This window comes from Rattus rattus, chromosome 1 (assembly GCF_011064425.1).
Source record: "Rattus rattus isolate New Zealand chromosome 1, Rrattus_CSIRO_v1, whole genome shotgun sequence".
Taxonomy (NCBI): domain Eukaryota; kingdom Metazoa; phylum Chordata; class Mammalia; order Rodentia; family Muridae; genus Rattus; species Rattus rattus.
In genome coordinates, this window is record NC_046154.1 from 178224477 (window position 1) to 178248261 (window position 23785).

The 23785-nt window shown below is 46.8% G+C and overlaps 2 protein-coding genes across 2 annotated transcripts in view; both read left to right on the forward strand.

Annotated features, from left to right (window-relative positions):
• Nucleotides 1-1275: 1275 nt before the first annotated feature.
• The window catches only part of Poc1b (POC1 centriolar protein B), a 96601-nt gene continuing 74091 nt past the window's right edge, over nt 1276-23785 (forward strand). The window contains exons 1-4 of the mRNA XM_032911782.1: nt 1276-1636; nt 2189-2273; nt 18412-18583; nt 22367-22546. Of these exons, the coding sequence (XP_032767673.1) occupies nt 1622-1636; nt 2189-2273; nt 18412-18583; nt 22367-22546 (452 nt within the window). The 5' untranslated portion in view covers nt 1276-1621. The remainder of the gene's footprint in view (nt 1637-2188; nt 2274-18411; nt 18584-22366; nt 22547-23785) is intronic.
• On the forward strand, nt 2524-6373 carry LOC116908555 (polypeptide N-acetylgalactosaminyltransferase 4-like). The gene is given in 2 exon segments (XM_032911761.1): nt 2524-4007; nt 4010-6373. Coding segments are annotated over 2 exon segments (1737 nt in total). The 5' UTR covers nt 2524-2810; the 3' UTR covers nt 4550-6373.

A 23785-nucleotide genomic window follows, 5' to 3' on the forward strand; every position in this document is an offset into this window, starting at 1 on the left:
GTCTTCCATGGACCAACATCTTTCATGGACACAGTCAAGACTCCTACAGCAACCACCTGAGCAGTCTGTTACATCTGTAGGGCTCTACGTTTTGCCTCATGTATGTTGAATCAGCGTCTTTGGCAACTAATCCCCTCAGCCAGCATCAATCATACTAAACTATGAGAGTCCTTAAGCTAGAATACACAGGGGTTGCTGTCTGTTTTTGTTATTTGCTTAACAGAGTCCAAGTAGCTTCTTAGACTGGCATCAGACTTACAGTATAGCCAAGGACAACCCTGTGTCCCTGATCCTCCTGCCTCTACCTCCCCGGGACTATAGTTACTGATGCCAAGTTGGGTTGATGAGTGCTGAGAACACAAGCACATTCATGTTAGTCAAGCACTCTCCAACTGAACGACATCCCAGTGCCAAGATCTTGAGGGTTGGGAAATAATGTTGACATTTAGGGGTTTGTTTTGTTTATAACAAAGGTTAGACCTTGGGGCCAAGCATATAACAGATATTTAACAACCACCTATGTGTCAAACTTATACTGTACTGCAGTCATTCTCTACCTACATAATTGCTACATAGTGGTTAAGACTAAATGCAAATACAGCCAGTTAGGGAACCTGTAATTAAGACACCTTTCATTTACATACAACATGTACCCTACCAGTTATCATGACATTCTGTTGCCAAAAAGTTTTGTTCCGTATGTAATTTTCAGCTGCGTCCTTTATGCTTCAGGGCAGGGTTAATTGCTGTTGTTTGTTGTCGAGGGCTGTGAAGAACCATCAAAATGTGGCCTCCCTTGTACAAACTGCCATCGACAACATTCTGTAGCTTGAAACCCCTTTTGCTTTAGCACAAATGATACTATGTGTAAAAAAAAAAAAAAAAAAAAGGCGTCGCGCGGGAACCGTTATTGTAACCACGTGGTCTAGTAACTTTAAAGCATATTTTCAAGTCTTTCGACCACGTCAGGTGTGTATGAGTTTAATAAAACACATGCAAATAAGCGGTTGAGAATAAAATAAATGCATAGATAGATAAAAGCAGGGTGACCATGAGAATAAAATGTTAGCTATCATGTACTGCCAGCAATTGTTATCTATACTACGAGCAAAAAAACATAATTAAACACAAGAACTTAGCTCCTCTCAATGCCCTGTTACTAGCTTGCCTGTGCACCCAAGCTCCCTCTCCGGTCTTCACAAGGTGTAGCGGGCTTGGGCGCCGTCTCTTTAAGGTGTAATAGAATCCAGATTGCATCGATCACGGGCTCACAGCCGCTTCGCCACTACCGACTACACCTCTCTCCAGGTTACTACCCGCTTCCCGACGCCAAACCGGGAGTCCGGTACGTCGGATGCACACGGACTTCGCTATGTGCGTGCGCGGTGGACCCCCGCGGCGCTCTCCCGCCAGGCCCTCAGCTGTCAGCAGCGCGAGCGGCGTCTCGGGGCTCGTCTGGCCACGCCTGGAGCGCGGGCTTTGATTGGGCCGCCGTTGTTGTAGTGACCGGGAAGCGCCCGCACTCCGGGCTGACGGTTCCGGGCGCCGCACGGTCCCCCCCCACCCCTTGTCCCTACCCTTCCCTGCTCCCCCAAGGCCCCGGGTGCCGTCCGCTCCCCGCATGGCCTCCGGCCCGGTAAGGTCCCCGCCGCTACCGGAGCCGACCCTTGGGCAGCGGGACCGGGGAAGGGGAACCACGCCGGGCCTGGCAGGCCTGGGAGGTAGCCCCGGACCTGGAGCTCCACAGATCGCCCAGCTCCCCGGAGCAAGACGCAGTGCCCGGGTTGAGCGGTGGGCGCTGCTCCCGGGATCCCGGCGCTCGGGGCTGAGCGAGAGCTGGCTCCGGGACTTGCCCGCTGGGTTCCGCGGCGCGCTTGCGTCAGAATCACCTGGGAGGTTTAAAGGGCTTGGGAGGCTGCGGCGAGCACCTGCGGCTCGGCGCGGTGGGCGGGTCCCTCGGCGGCTCGCACCGGTGTCTGGGCTGGGGGTTCCTCCGGTTGGGGATCCCTCCGGATGGGAGCTGGGGCAATGCCTGAGCCTCTCAGCCGGGTTATGATGCCCGCGCCTCCTCACTGCTCGCCGAAGCTGCGATGTCCTCTTCGGCCCTGGGGGACAGGCAACGTTGACCTCTGACCTCGAGAGTTCGAATTCTGCAGCCGCTTTCAAACCTAACAACTTTCCATCCTAGGAGGATCCGATTCTGGAACGTTATTTTAAAGGTCACAAAGCTGCGATCACCTCCGCTGACTTCAGCCCCAACTGCAAACAAATTGGTAAGTTTTTTTTTCCCTTTCCTTTCTTTCTTTCCTTTTCTGACAGTAACCAAAGCTCACTTGGCTGAAAGCCTTTCTTTCTTTCCTCCCTGTCTGAGAGAGCCGGGCTTGATGCGGTGCACCCCGCCACTCCGGGTCCCTGAGTCCCTAGGTCCTTGGTCTGTACAGACTCCGCTGGCCTGGGCCTGACAGGCAACTTTCGTGAACTCACCACCAGGAGGAGTGAGTGGGAAGGGGAGGGGTTTGTGATCGGCCTGGGGAGGGTGGAGTATTGGCTGGAGAGTTTGTGAAAAGTTCTGAGAAGAGCAGGAGGAAGTGGGCACCAGTTGTGCTGCACCGGAGGCCGGGGAGCGAGGGGTCTCAAGTGACCCCTGGGAAACTCCGGTGTCAGGAAGGAGCTGAGCGCCTACATGAAAGGAGGGACTTTCTCGGAAGTTCGCCCCTACCTGAGCCGGGAACTCCAGCTTCAGGATCCGCTGCACTCCCCCCGCGTGCTGGCTCGGTGGCCGCGTCTACACACGACCCCTGAGGATCCGGATGGCCGTGAGGTGGACATGGGCAGGCAAAAGCTGCCTGCTGCTGGCGCTTTTAACACTGGCTTATATTCTGGTGGAGTTCTCAGTCTCCACTTTGTATGCCTCCTCGGGAGCTGACCGTGCCAGGGAGCTGGGGCCAAGGAGGCTCTCAGATCATGAGACAAGGGAAGAGGATTTGTCTCAGCCTCTTTATAAAAAGCCCCCTGCAGATTCCCATGCTCTTGGGGAATGGGGGAGAGCAAGCAAACTCCAGCTCAATGAGGGTGAACTGAAGCAGCAAGAAGAACTCATTGAGAGATACGCCATCAACATTTACCTCAGTGACAGGATCTCCCTGCACCGCCACATAGAGGATAAAAGAATGTATGAGTGTAAAGCCAAGAAGTTCCACTACAGGTCGCTCCCCACCACCTCCGTTATCATAGCCTTTTATAATGAAGCCTGGTCCACTCTGCTTCGAACCATTCACAGTGTTCTAGAAACTTCTCCAGCTGTGCTTTTAAAGGAGATCATCTTGGTGGATGACTTAAGTGACAGAATTTATCTGAAGGCTCAACTTGAAGCTTATATCAGCAACCTCGATAGAGTTCGCTTGATTAGAACCCATAAGAGAGAGGGGCTGGTCCGGGCCCGTCTGATTGGGGCCACTTTTGCCACCGGGGATGTCCTCACTTTCCTGGATTGTCACTGTGAGTGTAACACTGGTTGGTTGGAACCGCTTTTGGAAAGGATCAGTAGCGATGAAACAGCAATTGTATGTCCTGTCATTGACACCATCGACTGGAATACTTTCGAATTCTATATGCAGACCGGGGAGCCCATGATTGGTGGTTTTGACTGGCGTTTGACCTTCCAGTGGCATTCTGTCCCCAAACATGAAAGGGACAGGCGGACATCAAGAATTGACCCCATCAGGTCACCCACCATGGCAGGAGGCCTGTTTGCTGTCAGCAAGAAGTATTTTCAGTACCTGGGAACGTATGACACTGGCATGGAAGTCTGGGGAGGTGAAAACCTTGAGCTGTCTTTCAGGGTTTGGCAGTGCGGCGGCAAGCTGGAGATCCACCCATGTTCTCACGTGGGCCACGTGTTTCCCAAGCGGGCGCCCTACGCTCGCCCCAACTTCCTGCAGAACACCGCTAGGGCGGCGGAAGTGTGGATGGATGACTACAAAGAGCATTTCTATAACCTGGAACCCTCCCGCTCGAAAAAGAGACCTATGGCGATATTTCTGAAAGGAAGTTACTGAGGGAACGGCTGCAATGTAAGAGCTTCGACTGGTATTTGAAAAACGTGTTCTCTAACTTACACGTTCCGGAGGATAGACCTGGCTGGCACGGAGCCATCCGCAGTATGGGCATCTCTTCAGAGTGTTTAGATTATAATGCGCCGGACAACAACCCTACCGGTGCTAACCTTTCGCTGTTTGGATGCCACGGTCAAGGGGGCAATCAGTTCTTTGAATATACTTCAAACAAGGAAATCAGATTTAATTCCGTGACGGAATTATGTGCAGAGGTCCCCCAACAAAAGGATTATGTAGGGATGCAAAACTGCCCCAAAGATGGGCTCCCCATTCCAGTTAACATCATTTGGCATTTTAAAGAAGACGGGACGATTTTTCACCCTCACACAAGACTGTGTCTTAGTGCTTACCGGACAGCCGACGGCCGACCTAGCGTACAGATGAAAACTTGTGATGCCCTTGATAAAAACCAGATCTGGAGGTTCGAGAAATAGACAAGCAGAAGAGCTTTTTGGGGCTGACTGTAGCCTCTGGAAAGTCACCCTGCCCAGTGATGATTGTACTTTTACCAGAAGTCACCTGGCAGCTGTCTGTAAGAACACTGGAAAGCCATGGTTCATCTGGGGATATCTCTCTGAAGCTGGGTACACAGAGCACTGCTGCTCAATATCTCAAAGTGCCTTCTTTGCTCTCGGGTTTTATTTAAAAGCTTTGTCGATATGGTCTTCTGCAACTCCTTAAGGAAAGCTGCTGTGAACTGGGATGCACAGAACACTTAAGTGTGGGCTGAGGGTGGAGCTTAGCAGTAGAATGCTTAGCTAACGTGTGTAAGACCCTGAGTCCGACCCACTGCACCACAAAATACGTGCAAGGCTTAATATTTAGAACATAAAAGTCCAGGCAACATGGGGTGAGATTCGTTCTGATTGGTAAATTCATTGCATGAACTTTTTTTTTTTTAATCAAAACATGTGAATGTGTAATTAGAGCTATTACTTTTTGATTATACCCTTTTAGTAAGCATATTAAATTTTAGGTTTCTAAAAAAACTACTTGTCTTTGATGAAATAAAAGCTGAAGAAATTTGATCTTGAGGAAAAGGCCTGGGGTTGATATTTCACTGGAAGAGGGTCCTGGTCCGAATGCAAGTTTGGAGGTTTTTATTTTATTTTATTTTATTTTATTTTATTTTATTTTATTTTATTTTATTTGAGATAGATCTTATGCATTCCAGGCTGGGCTTGAAATCCTGAGTCTTGTATCCACCTCTCACGTACTAGGATTCCAGGCGTGTGCCTCCACAGCTGGTTCAGAGGTCCTTTTTGACAGACAGATATCTCAGAAAGACAGTGAGACCTTCACCTTCTGTTCTTTGTGACCGAGAGCTGTTGGACTGAACTGACCTATAGCCTAATACCTCACATCACTCTGCTCTGTAAGCTGCACTCTCTGTGAACTTGTTTGTAAGTAATAGGGCATTTTCCCATTGCACCTCCTCAGGTTATGAATGTGCTAGAATGAAGCTCATTCAGGAGACTGCCCCTCCCTTTGTTAATGCCTGATCATTTGAAGTAAACACAACTTCCGCCTCCCTGAAGCTAAGCACCAATGCAGTACTGAAATGTGTAAACTGAAAGTGGGCCCAGTTCTGCAGAGTGTTCAACTCCCCCCAGAGTTCACGCTGACCCAGAAATTTAGAGGCTTCATCTTAAGATTGCAAGTGGGAAAAAAGGCTGCTGTGGTCATTGTTGATTGGTGCCTTGAAGCTCCTCGAAGGCACAAGGCAGCCTGGCACTTGGGCAGCTGAACATAGGTAGCGCCAAACAGCTGGACAGTGTTCAGTTTGGAAGATGGAAAATTGATTTGTAAACTTAGGTGAGCTGAGCTCACCTGAAGTGGTGTGTTTCTCAGAGGATATTATTAGAGTTGGTTTTATAGTCATTTTATTTTGACAATTCTTCAACTGCTTTTGCTTTTTAAAAGTTTTAAACTTTCAAAGCAGTTCTTTGACTAAGAATATAAATATTTCCCAAACTAAATTATTTCCGAAGTTCACCTGCCTTGCCTCATTTTTACAGTTCCCTACTAACATTTTATCCAGAAAGCGCAGGCCAAATTCGGGAGTGAGTCTCAGTTTCTTGACTCTGATATGAAAAATGCATGCTTCATAGAGAACCAGCCCGCAGGAATTCATAAGAAAAATTGTTTTCAGTGTTCACTTGACAGTTCAGCTGGAGAAGGGGAATTTTGTAAACTCTGAATTTAAGTAAATTGTTTAGTGTGACCATTGCAAAACATTAAAGTTTGTGTGTACTTATGACTGTTTAGTTTCTCATTGACTCTTAGAATGAAAATCTCTTACTCCTTTTTTGTAAGTTATCCAGCATCCCTAAAGTTTATGGACAGCCTGTCTAGATTCCATGAACAGTGGCTGAGCCTGGGTTTTATTTAAGGAAAATATATAAAAATGCTCATTCAGAAGGGAATTCTCCTATGTGCCCTCTCTCCTTGCCCTGTCCTTTTGCCTTTTGTTCTGGTCAGCCCCCTGTCACACGAGAGAATTACATGGATGCAGGTCAGAAGTGACTGTTGAAAATACTTTGACTTAGTATCTCTGTGCCCTTATCAAAGAAAGAAGAGGCTTAGAGAAATACTAGAGTATTTCCTTCTCTTACCTGTCTCTATATTGGTTATGGCCCATCCATCCTTTTTAGCCTGGTAGTTTATTTCTATCCATAATTCAGAAGAGTCTAACTAGTGAGTCAGAATAGTGCACAGAGCAAAGGAAACTGGAGATGTATTTTTATATGCAGACATGTTCCAGTTCCATTCCAAACTCACACCATAGTGAAACATGCAAAAAACCTCTCACTTATTTCGTTTTTGGCCAACCATCCAACTTCTCTATTTTGCTGTAGAATCTACATGTTTAAGTGTTAGGAGTTTTTCGTTTTGTTGTCTACTTGACCATTCCTGTGAGTAGATTAGCTACAGAAGCATCTCGGCACCTTTTTTTATTTTTAAATTGGTGATATGGTCATCTATAACTTTAAATACCTTGTCTGTAAGGGAAAATGTGTTCATTCAGCCAATAAAGAGTAGGCTCTTGCGTGTGCATTGATGTTAGCAGATTGAAATGTCCCAGGCAAAGGACTTACTTCTAAGTTGTATATTCTCAGTTTCCTTATTGTCTCAGTTTTAATGAGTAGAATTCAGACCCGACTTGTGACAAGATTTCTGAATGAGCACACACTGCGGTTCAGATTTATGTCTTTGGAGCAGCGACTGTTTCCTTTTGTTAATGGTGTCTGTGATATTGGTGGAGATATGCAATAAAATGTATGCCTAATTATTTTTGCAGACCGATTCTGGCGATTTTAGTCTATGGAATTAATGTCCCTGTGTACACATGTATGGTGGTGGTGTGATAGTGACATACATGTGATTATTTGCTTACTTGAAAGTTCAGACAGGGCATAAGTCGGACTTCCTGCTTGACCACGTAAGATGCCATCAGCCAGTTAGGAAGTGGTGTCAGCGCTGTTATGAATTAAGAACAAGCTGGAAATGATAAGGCTCTCGGACCCGTTTTATCAACTATTCAAGGAAGCAAGTGGTTCCCTGGGCACATGGGACTCCTCCTTTCTGAATCTTGGGCTGAAGAGAAAACACTTGTCCCCTAAACCATGTAGCCGCACCCTTCCCCTGTCTGTAAAGTGCAGTCCCTTTCCACTAGTAGCATGAGTGATTTTTTTCGGCTCTGGGACAGGGTCCCATAAACCCCAGACTGTCCTCAGACTTGGTGTGCAACCAAGGATGACCTTGACTTCTGATCCTTTTGTTCTACCTCTTAACAAATACCTTGTTATCCTTGTCTCTCTCCAGTGAGATGTGTTATCCCGAAGGTGTTTATTCTGTGTATCCTGCTTGGATCAGATATATTGGGACCACATTTAAGGTGTTAATGTACTAGGTACATTAAGTGTTTTTCTTGTTATCCATAAAAAGTTTGTATAAATGCAGGTGCTCTCTCTCTCTAAGCAACTCTTAAGTTTCTTAGTCAACTTGTGTTTCTGTGTTTTGGTTTAATGAATGTAAAAGGAAGACCAGACAAATTGTATGCAGTATATTCGTGGTTGCCAGCGCTTTGGAGAGGGAGGGAAGTGGGTGGGAAATCCCAGGCATGCTAAAGAAGAGATTTTTGTAACGCACCCATTAATTCTGCAGCTTAGTATTAGGTCAAAGGTGAACAGTCAGTTTGTATCATGGTTTCCTAGAGATTCTGAGAAGCTGCAGTCCATCCTTTAGCTAGAAGACAGAGTACAAAAGGGGGATGGGTGCCTTAGTCATACAGCTGTAGCCACGGCAGAAAGGACAGCCAGGAATGTCCTTATGATTTGCTAATAATAATCAGATGTACCTCTTTCCTTCTGCTCAATTTTATGACTTGCCCCGGCTAGGTGGGGCACGATAACTCTTAATAGCTAAGAGGTGTCCCAGGCCGTCTGCTCAGAGTTTTAAGTCATTTATTTGCAGTTCTCTAACCTATTCAAAATGGGAAAGGGAGGGACTGTTGATTTAATAATCTTTTAGTTGGTGCTTCCGTGTGTGAGGTGTTATCATGTGCTGGAAGTATACGTGTACAAGAGAACAAAATAGATGTGTTTCTAAAGTGACACGAGGAGTCCATAGTCCAGGAGAAAGACAAATATGCGGAGGAAACCCACAAATCCTTGTGTAACTAAGTGCTAAGGCGGAATCGAGGAACAGCACTAAGGAAAGGGAGCAGGTTGCAGGTGGTGATCAAAATGGAGTAAGAGATAAAGGAAGTAATAGTTAACTCAAGTCCTAGAGAGGGAGTCGGCTGTGGAGACAGCAGAAAGGAGGCACTGAAGAAGAAGACCAGGGGTGGGAAAGACCTTGTCTTAAGGAGAAATGGGAAAATGGCCAGAGAGGGTAGAGCCTGGTACTCAGAGGGAGATAGGGCAGATGAGCTCATGGGACAGGCAGCCAGAGCTTAGCGAGGACTCAGACTACAAGCACTTATGTAGCTGCTGCTGGCCTACAGAAGATTTGCCTGACTCTGTCTCTGTGTATCCTATGTCCCTTCGTCCCTATAATGTGTCTCTATTTAGGCAAATAGGGTTTTATAGTTATAATTTATGGCCTTGAGGTTTGCTCATCTGAGTGGTAAGGTCCGTTACAAGTACCCTTAGAAGAAGAACACACAGTAGCTCATGCCTGGAATGTAGCATTGGAAAGGCTGAGGAAGGACCTGGTTTGTTTTCTGTCCATACCTTGACCTCTGTCTGGCTCCAGAACTGTGGAGAATGAACTGCTGTCGTTTTAACTTTCTGAGTTTGTGGTACTTTGTTATGGTGACCACAGGAAATGGAAATGGGTTTGGGGATTTATTCTAGGGCTTTTACAATCTGATTTATGCCTCAAACTTATTTTCATGGCTACTGTATGAAAACAAAGCAGGTAGGAAAGCCCTCTAGAGCTGCTGTAGGACCCTCAGGGTCGGTGTGCAGGAGGGGTGTGCAGAAGGAGCCTGATCCTCAATCTAGACCCTGGGTTTGCTGAGCGTGTCAGGAGATAAAAGAAGGGATGTCGTCACAGGCAAGGGGCAGAAAAATGGGAGCAGATGGCCTATCCCCAAATCCTTCCTAGCACTGAGATTTAGATCAAAAGAGATAGGCAAAGAATCAGAAGCCTGGAAGAGGGTCATTGTGTAGGATAACCCAGAAGGTTCGGTAGCCGGTGCGGTAAATGCTGAAGGAAGGGCTCAGCTGGGCAGACGTAGAGGTGGTAAACAGGCGTTCGGAGGCCTTTTCAGACATCCTTCTCGGAGCCGCTCCAGCAGCCCAGTACGGTCACACGCTGGACCTTGTCAGTAGCAGCTCCCACCATCACCTGCTCCACCGAGGCCTCTCACACACGGATCTCACTGTGCAGCTTACAACACAGAGCTCCCACACTCCCCCTTTACATTCTCCAGGCAAAATCCACTCATCCTAGCCAGACACCTTCCCACACACACTGTAAACTCACAGTCATCCAGTTCCCACAGATCTCTGCACAGCAGCCGCATGCAGTCGTTAGCCATCCCCCTCAACATAGATTTAAAAAATGAATCTAATAGATCCAGGGGGAGGGGAGGTGGGGAGGACCTGGAAGGAATAGAGGGAAGGGAAACTGTAATCAGGATATATATAGTGTGTGAGAGAAGAATATTTTCAATGAAAGGAAAAAATATTGTTATAAAAAAAGTACACTTTCCTTCTGTGTATATGATTTCTTTGTCCGATTCTCCACTTGAATGCCTTACTTAGAGATTAGGACTTTTTAGAACACTAGCACAACCCCTCCCCCACCTCATATGTTGAATATGTCGGATACTGGGGTGTGCACCTATGCACACCTACTTGTGGAGGCCAGAGGACAGCAGACAGCCTTGGGTGCCGTTTCTACCTTGTTTGGTTTTTGCCTATGTGATGTGCAGAGTGTGTGTGTGTGTGTGTGTGTGTGTGTGTGTGTGTGTGTGTGTGTACTTACTTACCAGTTGGGTTATGTGTACGCACATTAGTGTGAGGCCAGAGGTAGATGTCATGTGTCTTCTCTCCTTCTTTTCCACCTTTATATTCTGAGACGGGATTTTTCACTGAACCAGAAGCTCATTGACTTGGTGAGGTGGCTAAGAAGCCTCTCCAGCCCTGGGCTCACAGGTATATGCCAGTATGCCTGGTTTGGTTGGTTGGTTTGGTTTTTTATTGTTGTTGTTTTGTTTTTTACATATGGCTTCTGGGGGTTGGTGAACTTAGGCCCTCATATTTCTGAGGCAAAGCACACTGTATTGGCCATTTCAGCTCACAGCCTGAGGTAGCCCTCTTGAATAAACTAATTGTGCTAGGAGTTGGAGCAGAGAGTCAACCATGACCGGAAGAGGGTAAAGGACGCTGGCCTTAATGGCTTTCAAGAGACTTGGTGTCCCCAGGCACTGAGATGAAGTTGGAGGTGGCTAAGGGGTCTCTGGCTTTAAAGGAGATTGTGTGCCCTTGTTTCGTAGGTCCACTGGTCACATTTAGGAAGGAGCTAGGACAGAGTACAGGGCCTTTAGCTAAGGGGAGATGCAAAGCACCATGGGAGTAAGTTTATCCCATGACTGATGAGCACAGAGACTTAAGGCTTAGCTTCTGGTCGGACCTAGAGGAAGCCAAGCATGAAGGAACATGTGTCTTTGCATCCTCCCTTTCCCCAGCACCCTCTATCTGACTCCCTCTCTCTCTCTTTCTCTCTTTCTCTCTCCCTCTCTCCCTCTCTCCCTCCCCTTCCTCCCTCCTTCTCCAGGTTATCTTTACTGAAGTTTATTTTTTTAAAGCACCCACAGATCCTTCACACACAGAAGTTTTGGTTTTGGTTCTAGTTTTGGTTTTGGTTTTGGTTTTCCCCATCCAGGGCAGAGGAAATTTAAGTTAGGGTCATTACTTAATGAGCCTGATTCAGTGCTTGGGGATTGCAGAGAGACTCCGAGCGTATTAAGCTGTCCACATTTGTAGCTGCAGTTAGAATGCTGTGAGCTTACTGAACAGTCCTTGTCCATTTGGGTTCAGAGAGGTGTGTACCCGAGGATTACATTTTATTGTTTTAGTGATTGACAGAGAAAGCCTTGTCATTTCCTTGTTCATTTTTCCCTGAGGAAGGCAATTGCCCAAAGGCCGCTGAGCCCTGAAAGGCAGGAGCAGTGCTGAGTGTGGGCCTGCAGACTTGTGCTAGCAAAGAGCAGAAGCAGAAAACGTAGAAGGGCTTCTGAAATAATCGTGCAGAAGTCAAGGCTTCCAGTACGAAGGTAATTTGAATTACCAGGCTCTCGTAGTACCTTCTTCGCACCTTGACCGTAGAAGGAAAAAACATGAGAGACCGTATAATTCAAATTTATAAGAATAGACTTGTTCATGGTTCAAGTGAGGTGATGTAGCAAACAAAGGCGCCTGTCATGTAAGCCTTGAGTTCAAGTCTCATGACCCACATAATGATGGAATGAGAGGACCGACTCCACAGAGCTGTCCTCTGAGCCCCACACTCGCCCTGTGATCCATGTGCCCACAAATGATCTCTCCGTCTCTCTGCCTTTCTATGTCTGTCTGTCTCTCTGTCTCTCCCTCCTTCCCTCACACACACACATACACACACAAATGATGATGATGATGACGCTGATGTTTTTCAAGATACATATGGAGGTGGACCTCATTAGAAAATTCTAGTGTCTGTCCTCTGACGTCCACCCAGCAGTAATTGTTTTACAGGTTTATCAGAATGGTGTGTTTATGTGATAATCATGCCATTTACTTAGCATCGTCGTCTACAAGATTACAGTCAACCTCAATAGGGTAGTTCCAGTACGCAGTGTGCCCTTCTCAGACACTGAGCCACAGTGTAAGACGCTGGCCACTGTAGAATGAGTGGCACACAAGCCAAGCCTCACACCTTGGCTTTCTTCATAGTCACACCCTCCCTGAAGGACAGCAGAGAACTAGAACAGCAGCAGCAGCGGATCCCACTGGCTGAGCAGTTCCAGATGTGGGACTGGGGAGACAGGGGGTCCTGAGAAGTTACTCAGAATAGTGTCTGTCTATGGCATCACTTCCTAGATAACAGAGCTGGTTAGTCTCTTCGAGGGGTAGAATCTGCAGGACTCCAAATACTTCTTAAAACCAAGCCACCCATGAACACTGCTACCTTGGAACCACAGGAGCATGAGTTTCAGTAGGGACAAAGTACTTAGTCACGAGTGACTACGTTCTAGCTTGATTGGAAATCATTAAGGAAAAAATATGTATTTAAAGGTATTTCTATGGAGACAAAAATGTACATTATCAGACATGGCAAAGTCTGAAGTGGGGAAAGAAGGTACGAAGGTCTTCTGTACGTGCTTAGAATCTTTTGGTAGGCTTGGAATTACAAACATTCAAATGTACCAAGACCAAAAAAGGGAACAGAGTAAGATATCCTATATATTAACAAAAGTTCCTGCATAGACTGATGAGGAGGGGAAAGAGAGGCAGAGTGCAGAAGAGCAAATGCTTGTTGCCCCTCTCATACAGAGTGCATGAGAACGACGTATAATGTCCGTGAGCACACAGAATTCCCATTCCTGGTGGCTGTCCTCCAGGAGAGGAACCCTGTGGCTAAGTAGAGGAAAGTTCATTAAGGACCTTTTCTTCATATTATTCAAGTTCTGTATCAGGTTCTGATTTTACCAACTGAAAGTACGCATGATTTCTTACAAAAATGAAAGAAAATGCTGTCTAGTTTTAGAAAATATTATTTTGTTTTGTTTCAGCTTTGGCTTTCTGAGACAGGATCTTGTGATGTAGCTCTGGCTGGCCTTGAGTTCACAGTCTCCCTGCCTCAGCCCCACGTGCTGAAAGATTACAAGTGTATGCCGCTATACACCTAGCTCTAGAAAACAGTACTCCTGACAGATAAACCCGGAAGTTTTTGTCAAATCAATGATGACGAGACTAGGCTGACCAGTCCATGATACTGTTGCTTCAGGTGACAATCCAATGCACAACAGCAGCAGCCGCCCCGATGACCTCCAGTTAGCATGAACAAAAGCACTACCCAGTAGTTCTGTGGTCTCACCCCCAGAGACACACAGTAGGGCTGGAGACAGCAGAGCGACAGCTTGACACAATCTAGCATCACCTGGGAAGAGAGAGGCTCAGCTGAAGATTTGCCTCCACGAGGTTGGTCTGTCGTATCACTGTGAGGCATTGTCTTGCGTGGTGGTTCATGTGGGAGGGCGTGTAGCCAGTGCCACTCCTGAGCCGGTGGTCCCGGGTACAATAAGGCTCACGCTGAGTAAGCTGTTGAGAGCGAGCCACTAAACAGCCCTCCTCCATGGTCTCTGCTTCAGTTCCTGCCTCCAGGTTCCCACTTGCTTTCCTGCCCTGACTTCCCTCAGTGACGGACTGATCTGGGAGTTGTAAGATGAAATAAACTTTTCTTCTAAGTTGTTTTTGGTTAGTGTTTTACAGCCGCAACAGAGAAACCTAAGTGGGACAGCAGACTTTGTTTATCGATGTCCTAACAAGGACTTCCTCAAACAACGGATCACCATTTTGATAATGTATTTTATACATGTGCATGTGTGTGTATACATATACACACACATATTTATATTTATATGTGTGTGTGCACGTATATAAGTTTTTCTTAGATTAGTAGATTTACTAACATTTTTCTTAATGCCCTTCCTTGGGCATTTTATCTTAAAATAGAGCAGTAGAATGGTGAATACTGTAAGCTCTGACATTTTAAGTGATGTGGCATTGTTTACATGGGGTGTGGTTCCATAGAAATGTACAAAGACTAATTCTACGGTCATACTGTCTAACAGTGATATTCATGTTTGCCAACTATTTTTTATACTGGTGCTGGAGTTTACTAGGACAGTTCTTAATTAAGAATAAAGATTAAGGGCTCCATGAGGTTGTATACATCTGTAATCCCAATACCGCAAAGCAATTGGGAAGCAAGAGAGTCTGGAACCGAGGGTCATCACTGGCTCATGGCAAGCTTGTGGCCAGCCTGGGCTACCTGAGACCCTGGGGGTCAGGAGTGGGGAATAGAACAAGGGAGGGAGGGAATTTAGGAGAGAGATCCAATGCAGGTTTACATATCAGTATGAATATTCTTACTTCTTGTCGGGTTTTGTTTGTTTTTTTCAAGATTTCTTTGTATAACAGGCCTGACTGTCCTGGAATTTGCTATGTAGCCAGGCTGGCCTCGAACTCACAGAGATCTGCCTGCCTCTGCCTCCATAGTGCTGGGATAAAAGGTGTGCACTACCATGCTTTTTGTTCTTTTCTTTGTTTTATGATTTACTATTCGTCTTTACTTCATTCGCACTGGTGTTTTGCCTGCCGTTGTGCATGTGTGAAAGTGTGAACTCCCCTGGAGCTGAAGTTTACAGACAGCTGTGAGCTGTCACGTGGGTGCAGGGAGTTGAACCAGGTCCTCTGGAGGAACAACCAATGATCTTGATGAACCGTCTCTCCGGCCCTATTTAAAAAGTTAGTAGTTTTTATGTTATATTTTCTTAAAACGTAAAAGGAAACATGGAGTAGACCAAGCGAGACTTGTAACTGAAGTGTCTTTGTCGCTGGCATGTCATAAATGGTAGACCTCACTTAATTCTGATTCTGTAGCTTAATCTTTTAGCCACCTTACTGGAGTTAGAACATCTGCTCTCCAGGCAGCTGCATACCCTCTACCTGCCTACTTCTATGCAGTTGTGCATATGTCTCATTAGCTTCCCCAGTTTACTGTATCTGAACAAACTCTTAGTTTCTACCCCAACCTGTCACTAGACCAGTGGTTCTCAGCCTGTGGGTCACAACCTGTTTGGCAAACTCTGTCTCCAAAAAAAAAAAAAAAAAAAAAAAAAAAAAAAAAAATTATATTATGACTCAAAACAGTTGCAAAATTACAGTTATAATGTAGTAACAACGATAGTTTTATATTGGGGTCAGCACAACATGTGGAACCATATTAAAGGGTCGCAGCATTGGAAAGAGTGAGAAGCACTGCTCTAGCCCCTGTTTTATCAGGGTCTTTCCCATCTCATTAAAGAACCTGTGGATTTTCCTGGCTTTGTGGACCAGGATCCTTCTGCTTCTCTTCATCAAGTCCTCTAGCCCCATGGTTTCTGCCCCTCTAATGTCCACAGCCTGAGACCTTTTAAGATCACCATCCCCTCCACAATGGTAATCCTGGAGTTGATTTCTTTCCTGTGCTCCCTCTCTGTTGTCTGTGTCATATGCCCGGAAAAGTAACCCTAGAGGTAAGAAGCCTCACCACCAGGAAGTCATTGTCAGTTTTGAATTACTCCAAAAATGACTTGAGATTAGCAATTCAAGGAGGAAACGTGTGTTTGGCCTTCTAGCTGTGGAAGTTTCTGTTGGTGGCCAAGTTATCTCTGTCACCTTGGGGCAGCACGTGATAGAGGAAGCTGCTCCCCTCTTGGTGACTTGGAAACAGACAGGAAGGTCTGGTGTCCTAATATCCCTTCAAAGTCTTCCCCCATAACCTACCCCTCCCACTGGGGCCCACCTCGTAAAGATCCCCTATCTCCTAGTAATACCTCAAACTGCTGACCAAGCCTTGACTGTACAGGCCTGGCTGAAGTTCCTTACGGCACTCTTCAAGTCATTGTTTATGGTGGATAAGCTTAATGCATGTTTAGGCAAACTCTGATGTGTTCTCTTCTAAAAGCTCCCTGACATCCATATAATCTGTTTTCATAAGTTCATACCTGACTTCCTAAGTTAATTTGCTTCTGAAGTATTATATGAGTGAGACTGAGTTATACACGAAAGACTACAGCGTGGCTGTATCTAGTTTGCTGGGTAATGAGTTTCTAGCTCGGGGTCCTTTGAACAGTACTGCTGCAAACTCTGCTGTCTGTGAAATGTATATCAACTCTGTTTGGTGTATGGGTTGGAGGGGAGCTGCCGAGTTAAATGATACATGTATGTTCCACTTCTGATACGTGTGTGTGTGTGTGTGTGTGTGTTGAGATAGGCACTTCCCATGTAGCTCAGTTTGACCTGGAGTTTACTCTTTGTAGCCCAGGCTGAACTCTAAGTCATGTCTACTCTTTCTGCTTCTACCGCTTGACTGCAGGCATGAGCCACCAAGCTGCAAAGTAGTGTTTTGTTGTTTGAGCTTCCTTCCTTCCCTCCCTCCCTCCCTCCCTCCCTCCCTTCCTCCTCCCTTCCTCCTCCCTTCCTCCCTCCCTCCCTCCCTCCTCCCTTCCTCCTCCCTCCCTTCCTCCTTCCTCCTCCTTCCTCCTCCCTTCCTCCCTCCTCCCTTCCTCCCTTCCTCCCTTCCTTCTTCCTCCCTCCCTTCCTCCTTCTCCCTCCTCCTTCCCTCCTCCCTCCCTTCCTTCTCCTCCTCCCTCCCTCCCTTCCTTCCTCCTCCCTCCCTTCCTTCCTCCTCCCTCCCTTCCTCCTCCCTCCTTCCTCCCTCCCTCCCTCCCTCCCTTCCTCCTTCCTCCCTCCCTCCCTCCTCCCTTCCTCCTTCTTTCCACAGGGGTCTCACTATGCAGCCTTGGCAGGCCTGAAACTGTGTAGGCCAGGCTAGCCTCGAACTCATAAAGCTCGTCCCACTTTTTCCCCCAGGCACTGGGATTTAAAGGCAGGTGCTGCCACAGCCTGCTTGCACTGATTATTATTTTCAAGGAACAAGTTTTTCTCATCTAACTGTCCACAAAATGTTCTTCTCTTTATGATGAACAGTTTATATATCTTGTTGAAGCAAATTTATCTTACTATTCTAGGTTCTCTAAAAGCATTTTAATCTGTAATACGTCCAGAACGTATGCATGTGAAAAAGGAAATCTCTTCTCTAGTGTCAGTGACAATTTTTCTCTCCCAGAGCATGAGATACCCTCTTTTCCAAACCCAAGTGCAGCTTCCTCCTGCACTTGGAGTAAGGCGTGTGTGTATGTCTCTCCACGCCTCCTTGACCCTGTGAGGCCTGCTGCTGGGCCTGTTCTGGGACATGTGTATAATAGCACTCGTTTTGTGGGCATGAGTTAAATCCACCTTTGGCAAGGCATTTATTTCCACTGTCGATCACATTCATTTTCCCTCCACCTAAGATTTTTAAGCTAACATCTGACATACAGTTTTTGATTAATCGTCAAATGTCATAAAATTACAGAGCAGAAGCAGATTTTTAAGGTCATCTCACCCAGCTTTAGAGCGTTTTGGTTGCCTTTGGTGGGTGGTAGTTTCCTAAGCTTACCTGCACTGTGGCTGTGTGAGGAAAGAGCCACACGGAAAGCACACGGAACCCTTTAGGAGTTAGGATGCTGTGATTTACACAGCACATCTTCAAATGGCTCAAGAAGACGTCTCCGCATACACACGGGTTTGCGTACATAGAGAAGAACCAAGACATAAGACAAAATATCAACAGGTGGGACTGGGCAAAGGGTCTATTAGTGCTATTTAAGATATGACTTCCGTGTGAGCTCATATCCACACGGTTTTAGGTATCTCATCTGTCCCTCTGAAACACTGGGGGAGAGTGACTAAGGCACTTTACTCAGACTGTCCCTGACCTCTCCTTAGTCACTGCAGCCAGAACCTGCTGGGTAGCAGGACACTACCAACTTAGCAGATTCGTAATAAAATTTAAATATTTTCAAATAATAAAAGATTTTTGTCATTACCTAGCCAGCCTCACAACCCCTGACTTCTCTGTCACTCAGGCCTTGTTGTTGATGAGGCGTGTGTGTACTCGTGTCTCAACACTGGTCTGTTTTTCTCTTTTCCGACAGCTACTGCTTCCTGGGACACCTTTCTCATGCTATGGAGTTTGAAGCCACACGCTAGAGCTTACAGATACGTGGGCCACAAGGATATCGTGACCAGTGTGCAGTTCTCTCCACAAGGAAACTTGTTAGCCTCTGCCTCGAGAGATAAAACCATTAGACTCTGGGTTCTTGACAGGTAAGAGGAGTAAATGCTGATGGGGTTCGGTTGGAGCTGTGGGGGGCGCTGAGGCCTGAGTACTCCTAACGTGCCTCGTGGGGATGCTTCAACTCCCTAGTGGCCTGTGCTCGTTGGGGTCACAGATATGCTGCCTGGTTTTAAAGTCAAACAATTTCATACAAGTTTCTCAAATTTCAACTCAAAATTATGTCCTCTTTTTGAAAAACCATTTGTAACCTAGAGATATGCACAATATGTCAGGAGCTTTGGGAGACAGCTAGAAATGTCTGTGTAAATCTGAAAGAAACACAGAGGCCTAGATCAGAAGTTCATTACTAACCCCACAGTGCCCGCCAAGCCATGGGTTTAAGGGCCCTGGGGACCCTGTCGACACCCCTGTGCCTGGAGCATCCTTTGATTGTTATAACTCATTTTGGAGCTCTAGAATTTTCTTGTTTAAAACATTTACAACAAATACATAAATCATTGTCGGGTGCGGTGACGCATACCTGTAATCTCAACACTCAGGAGATAGGCACAGGCCTGAATTCAAGGCCAGCCTGCTGGTACACAGAGCAGGTTCCAGGACAGCCAGAGCTATACAGAGAAACCCTGTCTTTGTCTTGAAGAGCCATTTAATTGTGTGTGTGTGTGTGTGTGTGTGTGTGTGTGTGTGTGTGTGTGTGTGTGTGTGTGTAATATGTATACATTCGCTGATATTTGGTAACATCTTCAGTGAGACACTCCTCAGCCATGAGCTGATAGCCTGTCTATTTGTAGTTAGGGTATCTTTTAAGTTTTAAATTCCAAGTATATAAAATTTCAAACATCCATAAAAGTGAGTGGCCCCACTTCCTCCCCACACCCACCAACAGCTTCAGTAACTGCCCGTGTTCCGCCATCCTTGTATCATGTAGCTACCTTCAACTTTTTCTAGAGTGCTTTCCTAGTGAATCCCGTACATACTGTCACTCTCCTCTGTCCTATATCAGAGCATGCGAGTGTCAGCATTTCCCTTGACTCTGTTGTGGCAGGATTTGATTTACAGTGTAACTAAATGGGTCAGGCACCTGCAGAGGAAGAAAGCTTACAAGTGATCGCCTGCCACTAGGAACTTCATTCTGCCACCACCCAAGGGAAATTCTGCGCTGAAAAGTCTGAGTGGTATACTGACAGAAGTAAAAGCTCTTGGAGAGAAGTGACACGGGAATGTGCATGGACTGTCGGGAAATTCAGAGGAGGAAGGGGAGGGCTTAGGGTGCAGGCAGACACATGTGCTGTAAAATCCTTAGCCTTGGAAATCTAGGACTAGTTCATTGTATTTATTGCCATTTAAAATCCCCCATAGTGAGTACCTTAATCCCAAAACCATCACCTCTCTTTATTCTGTGGGTATTTGGTGTTTGCTGAGGTTACCCATACAGCCTCTCATGAGCTAGCAGCTAATCGAAAGTATGGACCCCAGTCACAAGTCCGGGACCTTGATTGTCCTTGAGCCTGCTCATGCTGTGGGACAGCCTAGACTTTCCCACAGGGTGACAGAGCAGTTCCCGGACTGTAAAAGCAAAAGCTGCTGGACCCGTTAAGGATGAGGCCCTCAACTGCACAGTGCCACTGTGCTGGACAGAAGAGAGGGGGCGGCAGCCAGCCAACAGCACAGGAACTCTGCTGCCCTGGCTTCTGCTGAGCTTCCTGTGCAGCAGAGAGAGGCCAGGTCGGGCCAGCCCAGGGGAGGCCCTGGGAAGGACGTGTGTAGTACCGCAGTCTTCGGGTGGGGTGTAGACTGAAGTTGAGAGAGTATTTTTTATTATGTTGACTGTGGCTATAGCTTCTTGGTCTCTGTAGAGGATAAGTCTTTCCTCGGTTGTTTCTAGGACTGAATGAACGAAAGCTAAGGTGTACCCGATTCTTTCTCACAAGAGTTCCGCTCAAAAATGAACTGAAATGTAGTCTCTGAATATACTGTTCTGGATCGATAATATCAATTATTACATATTACCAGGTATTGTTATATACCCGGTGATAGAAATTAATGATAAAGTGACTTTTGTCCCTGTAGGCCACTAGGTGGGTAAGCCAGACCGAATTAAAGAAGCTTTAAGGTATTGAGTCTTCCCAGTGAAGTTCAACAGACTGCTGTTGAACTGTCTCTGTGTATGTTAGGTGGTGGTCTCTCAGAGACGAGCAATGTCACTCCTGTCCTCAGAACACTTACTGGTTAGTAGAAGAGAACCCGTTTGGTTTTTAAATGTCAAGATACACTGCAGTAACCCAGATCCTTGTTGCAGGTCAGGAGCACTGTGGTTTGGTCAGAGGGCTGCAGATGGGAAACAGCCTTCCCGAGGGTGAACGCAGAGGCCCAGGTGGCGTGTTTGAAGCACTGTCACCACTCAGGGTACAAAGTTCACCTCAGTGGCAGGGGATCCTGCCAGCGAGCTTAGGGCGTTGTACTTTATGGTGAGGGAACATGTTTACACTGGGCTTTATGAGCTTGGCATTACCTTTCAACAAGTGACAGGCGCAGTATGTAGGTGACTAGGGGTGGGGGCAGAGGATTAGAGCCTGGAGACAGTTTAAGAGGCTTTTCCAATAATCTAGGTGAAGGGTGCCAAGGGCATAAATTTCTGAGGGCAAGCGGAACTGGCGTAGGAAGGAGAGGGCTGGCCATTGAGGGGATGTGTAGGACAAGGGGTAACCACAGGGTTTGTCGATGCAATGCATGGAGGAGACGCTGCATCTAACTTCCCTTGGCTCCTCTCATAGAGACACGCTGCTGTCGCCCCAATCCCAAGGCAGCAAATACAGGGCGAGCTACAGGCATTCAGATGTCGTGTGAACATCTGAACATTGAGAATCTAAGAAAGACGTCTGACTGAATTCTGTTTTGTTTTCTGAGCATCATGACGGTCCCTACATGTACTGTGTAAGACATGATTTTCTACATGCAGAAATGACCAGGTCCTCATTATAGTGCAGAGTGGCTGTGCCTGGGAAACTTAACACCGCCACAGCCTCCCAACGTTCACCTTGGAACTCAGCACCACACAGCTGCTGAGAAGAGAGCGCGCTCACGTGTGGGCCAGGGCTTCTGCAGAGTTAGCAGCCTGCATCTGTCTTCTAAAAGATTTTGCTTGCCTACAGTGCTCACATTGTGTTCTCCAATTGCTCTGTTATCTTTCCTCCTTCCCCAATCAAGAAAAATAACACGGACTTGTAATTTCAAAGCACTTTTGTTCATGAGTATAAGATTGCAGCCCTGGGGTTAGCAAGGCCATAGGTACACACTGGGCCTCAGTAATTGGTGCTGGTCGGCGTAGGCTCCGGGAGTAGGAGAAAGGGAGATTCTCAGGAGGCATTCTGTATAAAAACACGCAGCACAGAAAATACCTTTTCCCAGCCCAGACTTTTAGCTCACAGACCTCCAAGTGGCTCCAGTTCAGAACTTTGCCTTGGCGCTATCAGTTTTAACCAACCTTGCTCCTCTGAATTGAAACATCTTGAAACTACAGACTGCTGTTTCTAAAGTAACACAAAGTGCAGTATAGCTCGAAATCCACTTTTCCCAGCTTCTACACAGCTGTGCATTTTGGGGGCAGGGTAAGCAACCTCTCAAAGTCAAGTGTCAGCTGTGACTTGCATGAGGCAAGCCAGCGCACCACAGCAAATGTGGAGGGTGCCGCAGCACAGGGCCCTCTCGCACTTGTTAAGGTCTGGTCTGCATTAAGCTGTTTACATTTCTGATTCTTCATGGCGACTGAGTATTACATTAAGTAATTTATCACTGTTAAACTGTGTTTTCAGGAAAGGAAAGTCTTCAGAATTTAAAGCACACACAGCCCCAGTTCGAAGTGTGGACTTTTCAGCCGATGGCCAGTTTCTGGTTACAGCGTCTGAAGACAAATCCATTAAAGTATGGAGTATGTACCGTCAGCGCTTCCTCTACTCCCTGTACCGACACACACACTGGGTACGCTGCGCCAAGTAAGTGCAAATGGTTCACGCAATCAGCCTCCTGCCCCAGACTATATCAGCCCCCCCATCCCCAACCTCCAGACAAGGAACTGGGGTCATGTCCATTCATTCACTCAGCAAACATTTATTCTGTGACTACAGTGTGCTGGGATCACTCATAACAAAGCCGTCAGAATCCATGTATGAGAGCAGTAAGTCTGTGCCGTTTTAAATAGATCTTGAATGAAATGAACTCAAAGTAATGAGCTAATTTGTTTGTGAGAGGAATGGGTGTGGCGTGGTCACTGCTCCCTACGCTTACTCAGGTCTGCAGTAAGAGAGCTGGAAGGTCGGTTGAAACAGGCGAATGAAGCTTGGTGAGGAGAGGCACACGAACAAGGAGAGCGAAGAGAGCATCTGTAAGTGAGAGATGAGCACTGTCCCGGGACCATAGGATAGGGACCCCCAGGCACAGCTCCACCACCATGGCTGCAGTTGTAAGACTGAAAATCACTGGAGTGGAGAACCTGAACTGAGAACTGGAGGAAGGGGTTTGGGGCTGGAGAATAACCGTTCAGGCACAGAGCAAGGAGTGCACAGTGCATCTCCAGTGCTGTCAGCGGGCTGCTGCTTCCTTTGAGGAGTGGAAGAGTGGAGAGCAGAGGGCTCAGGGAGGCGCTTCTGAGGTTCCAGAGTGGGCTAAGGCCAGGCCACGTGAGGCAGGCTTGCTTCTGCTGCGTAAAGCGGAAGGCATGATTTGCTTCCCAGCTTGGCAGATGAGGTTCCAGAGAGTTAAAGCTGAGACTCACTTAATAGAAAGTGTCAGAAGCCCAGCTGCGGGTGTTTTTCTTCCTCCTCAGTGGTCAGTTGCCAGGAGTGTTTAATAACATCACACTGAGCAGGGCGCAACCAGACTGGGAAGGACTCTGGGTCTCTGCATGTTTGCTTTGTTCTTTCAAGCACACAGCCACTGAAGGCTACAGGTAGCTCCAAGCTTAAATCTTCACAGCTTAGAGGATGCCCAGGAAAAGTCCCTCCCTCCCTATTTCTGTTGGAAAAAGGCTGGGAATGACTCAGGCCAATGTGTAGAGTCCTGTGTCTAGTGGTAAGAAGTGGTGGTTCCCTCGCGCCAAGTCAAGTACGTGTCAAAATGTCTGCTCTGGCCAGAAGCCAACTCACACCCATACCCTATCTTCTACAGGGAAGAGAAGAGCTGTCTCACAGAAATGGTGTCATGGGTGTGCTCACTGGGAAACTATGGTCCCCGTG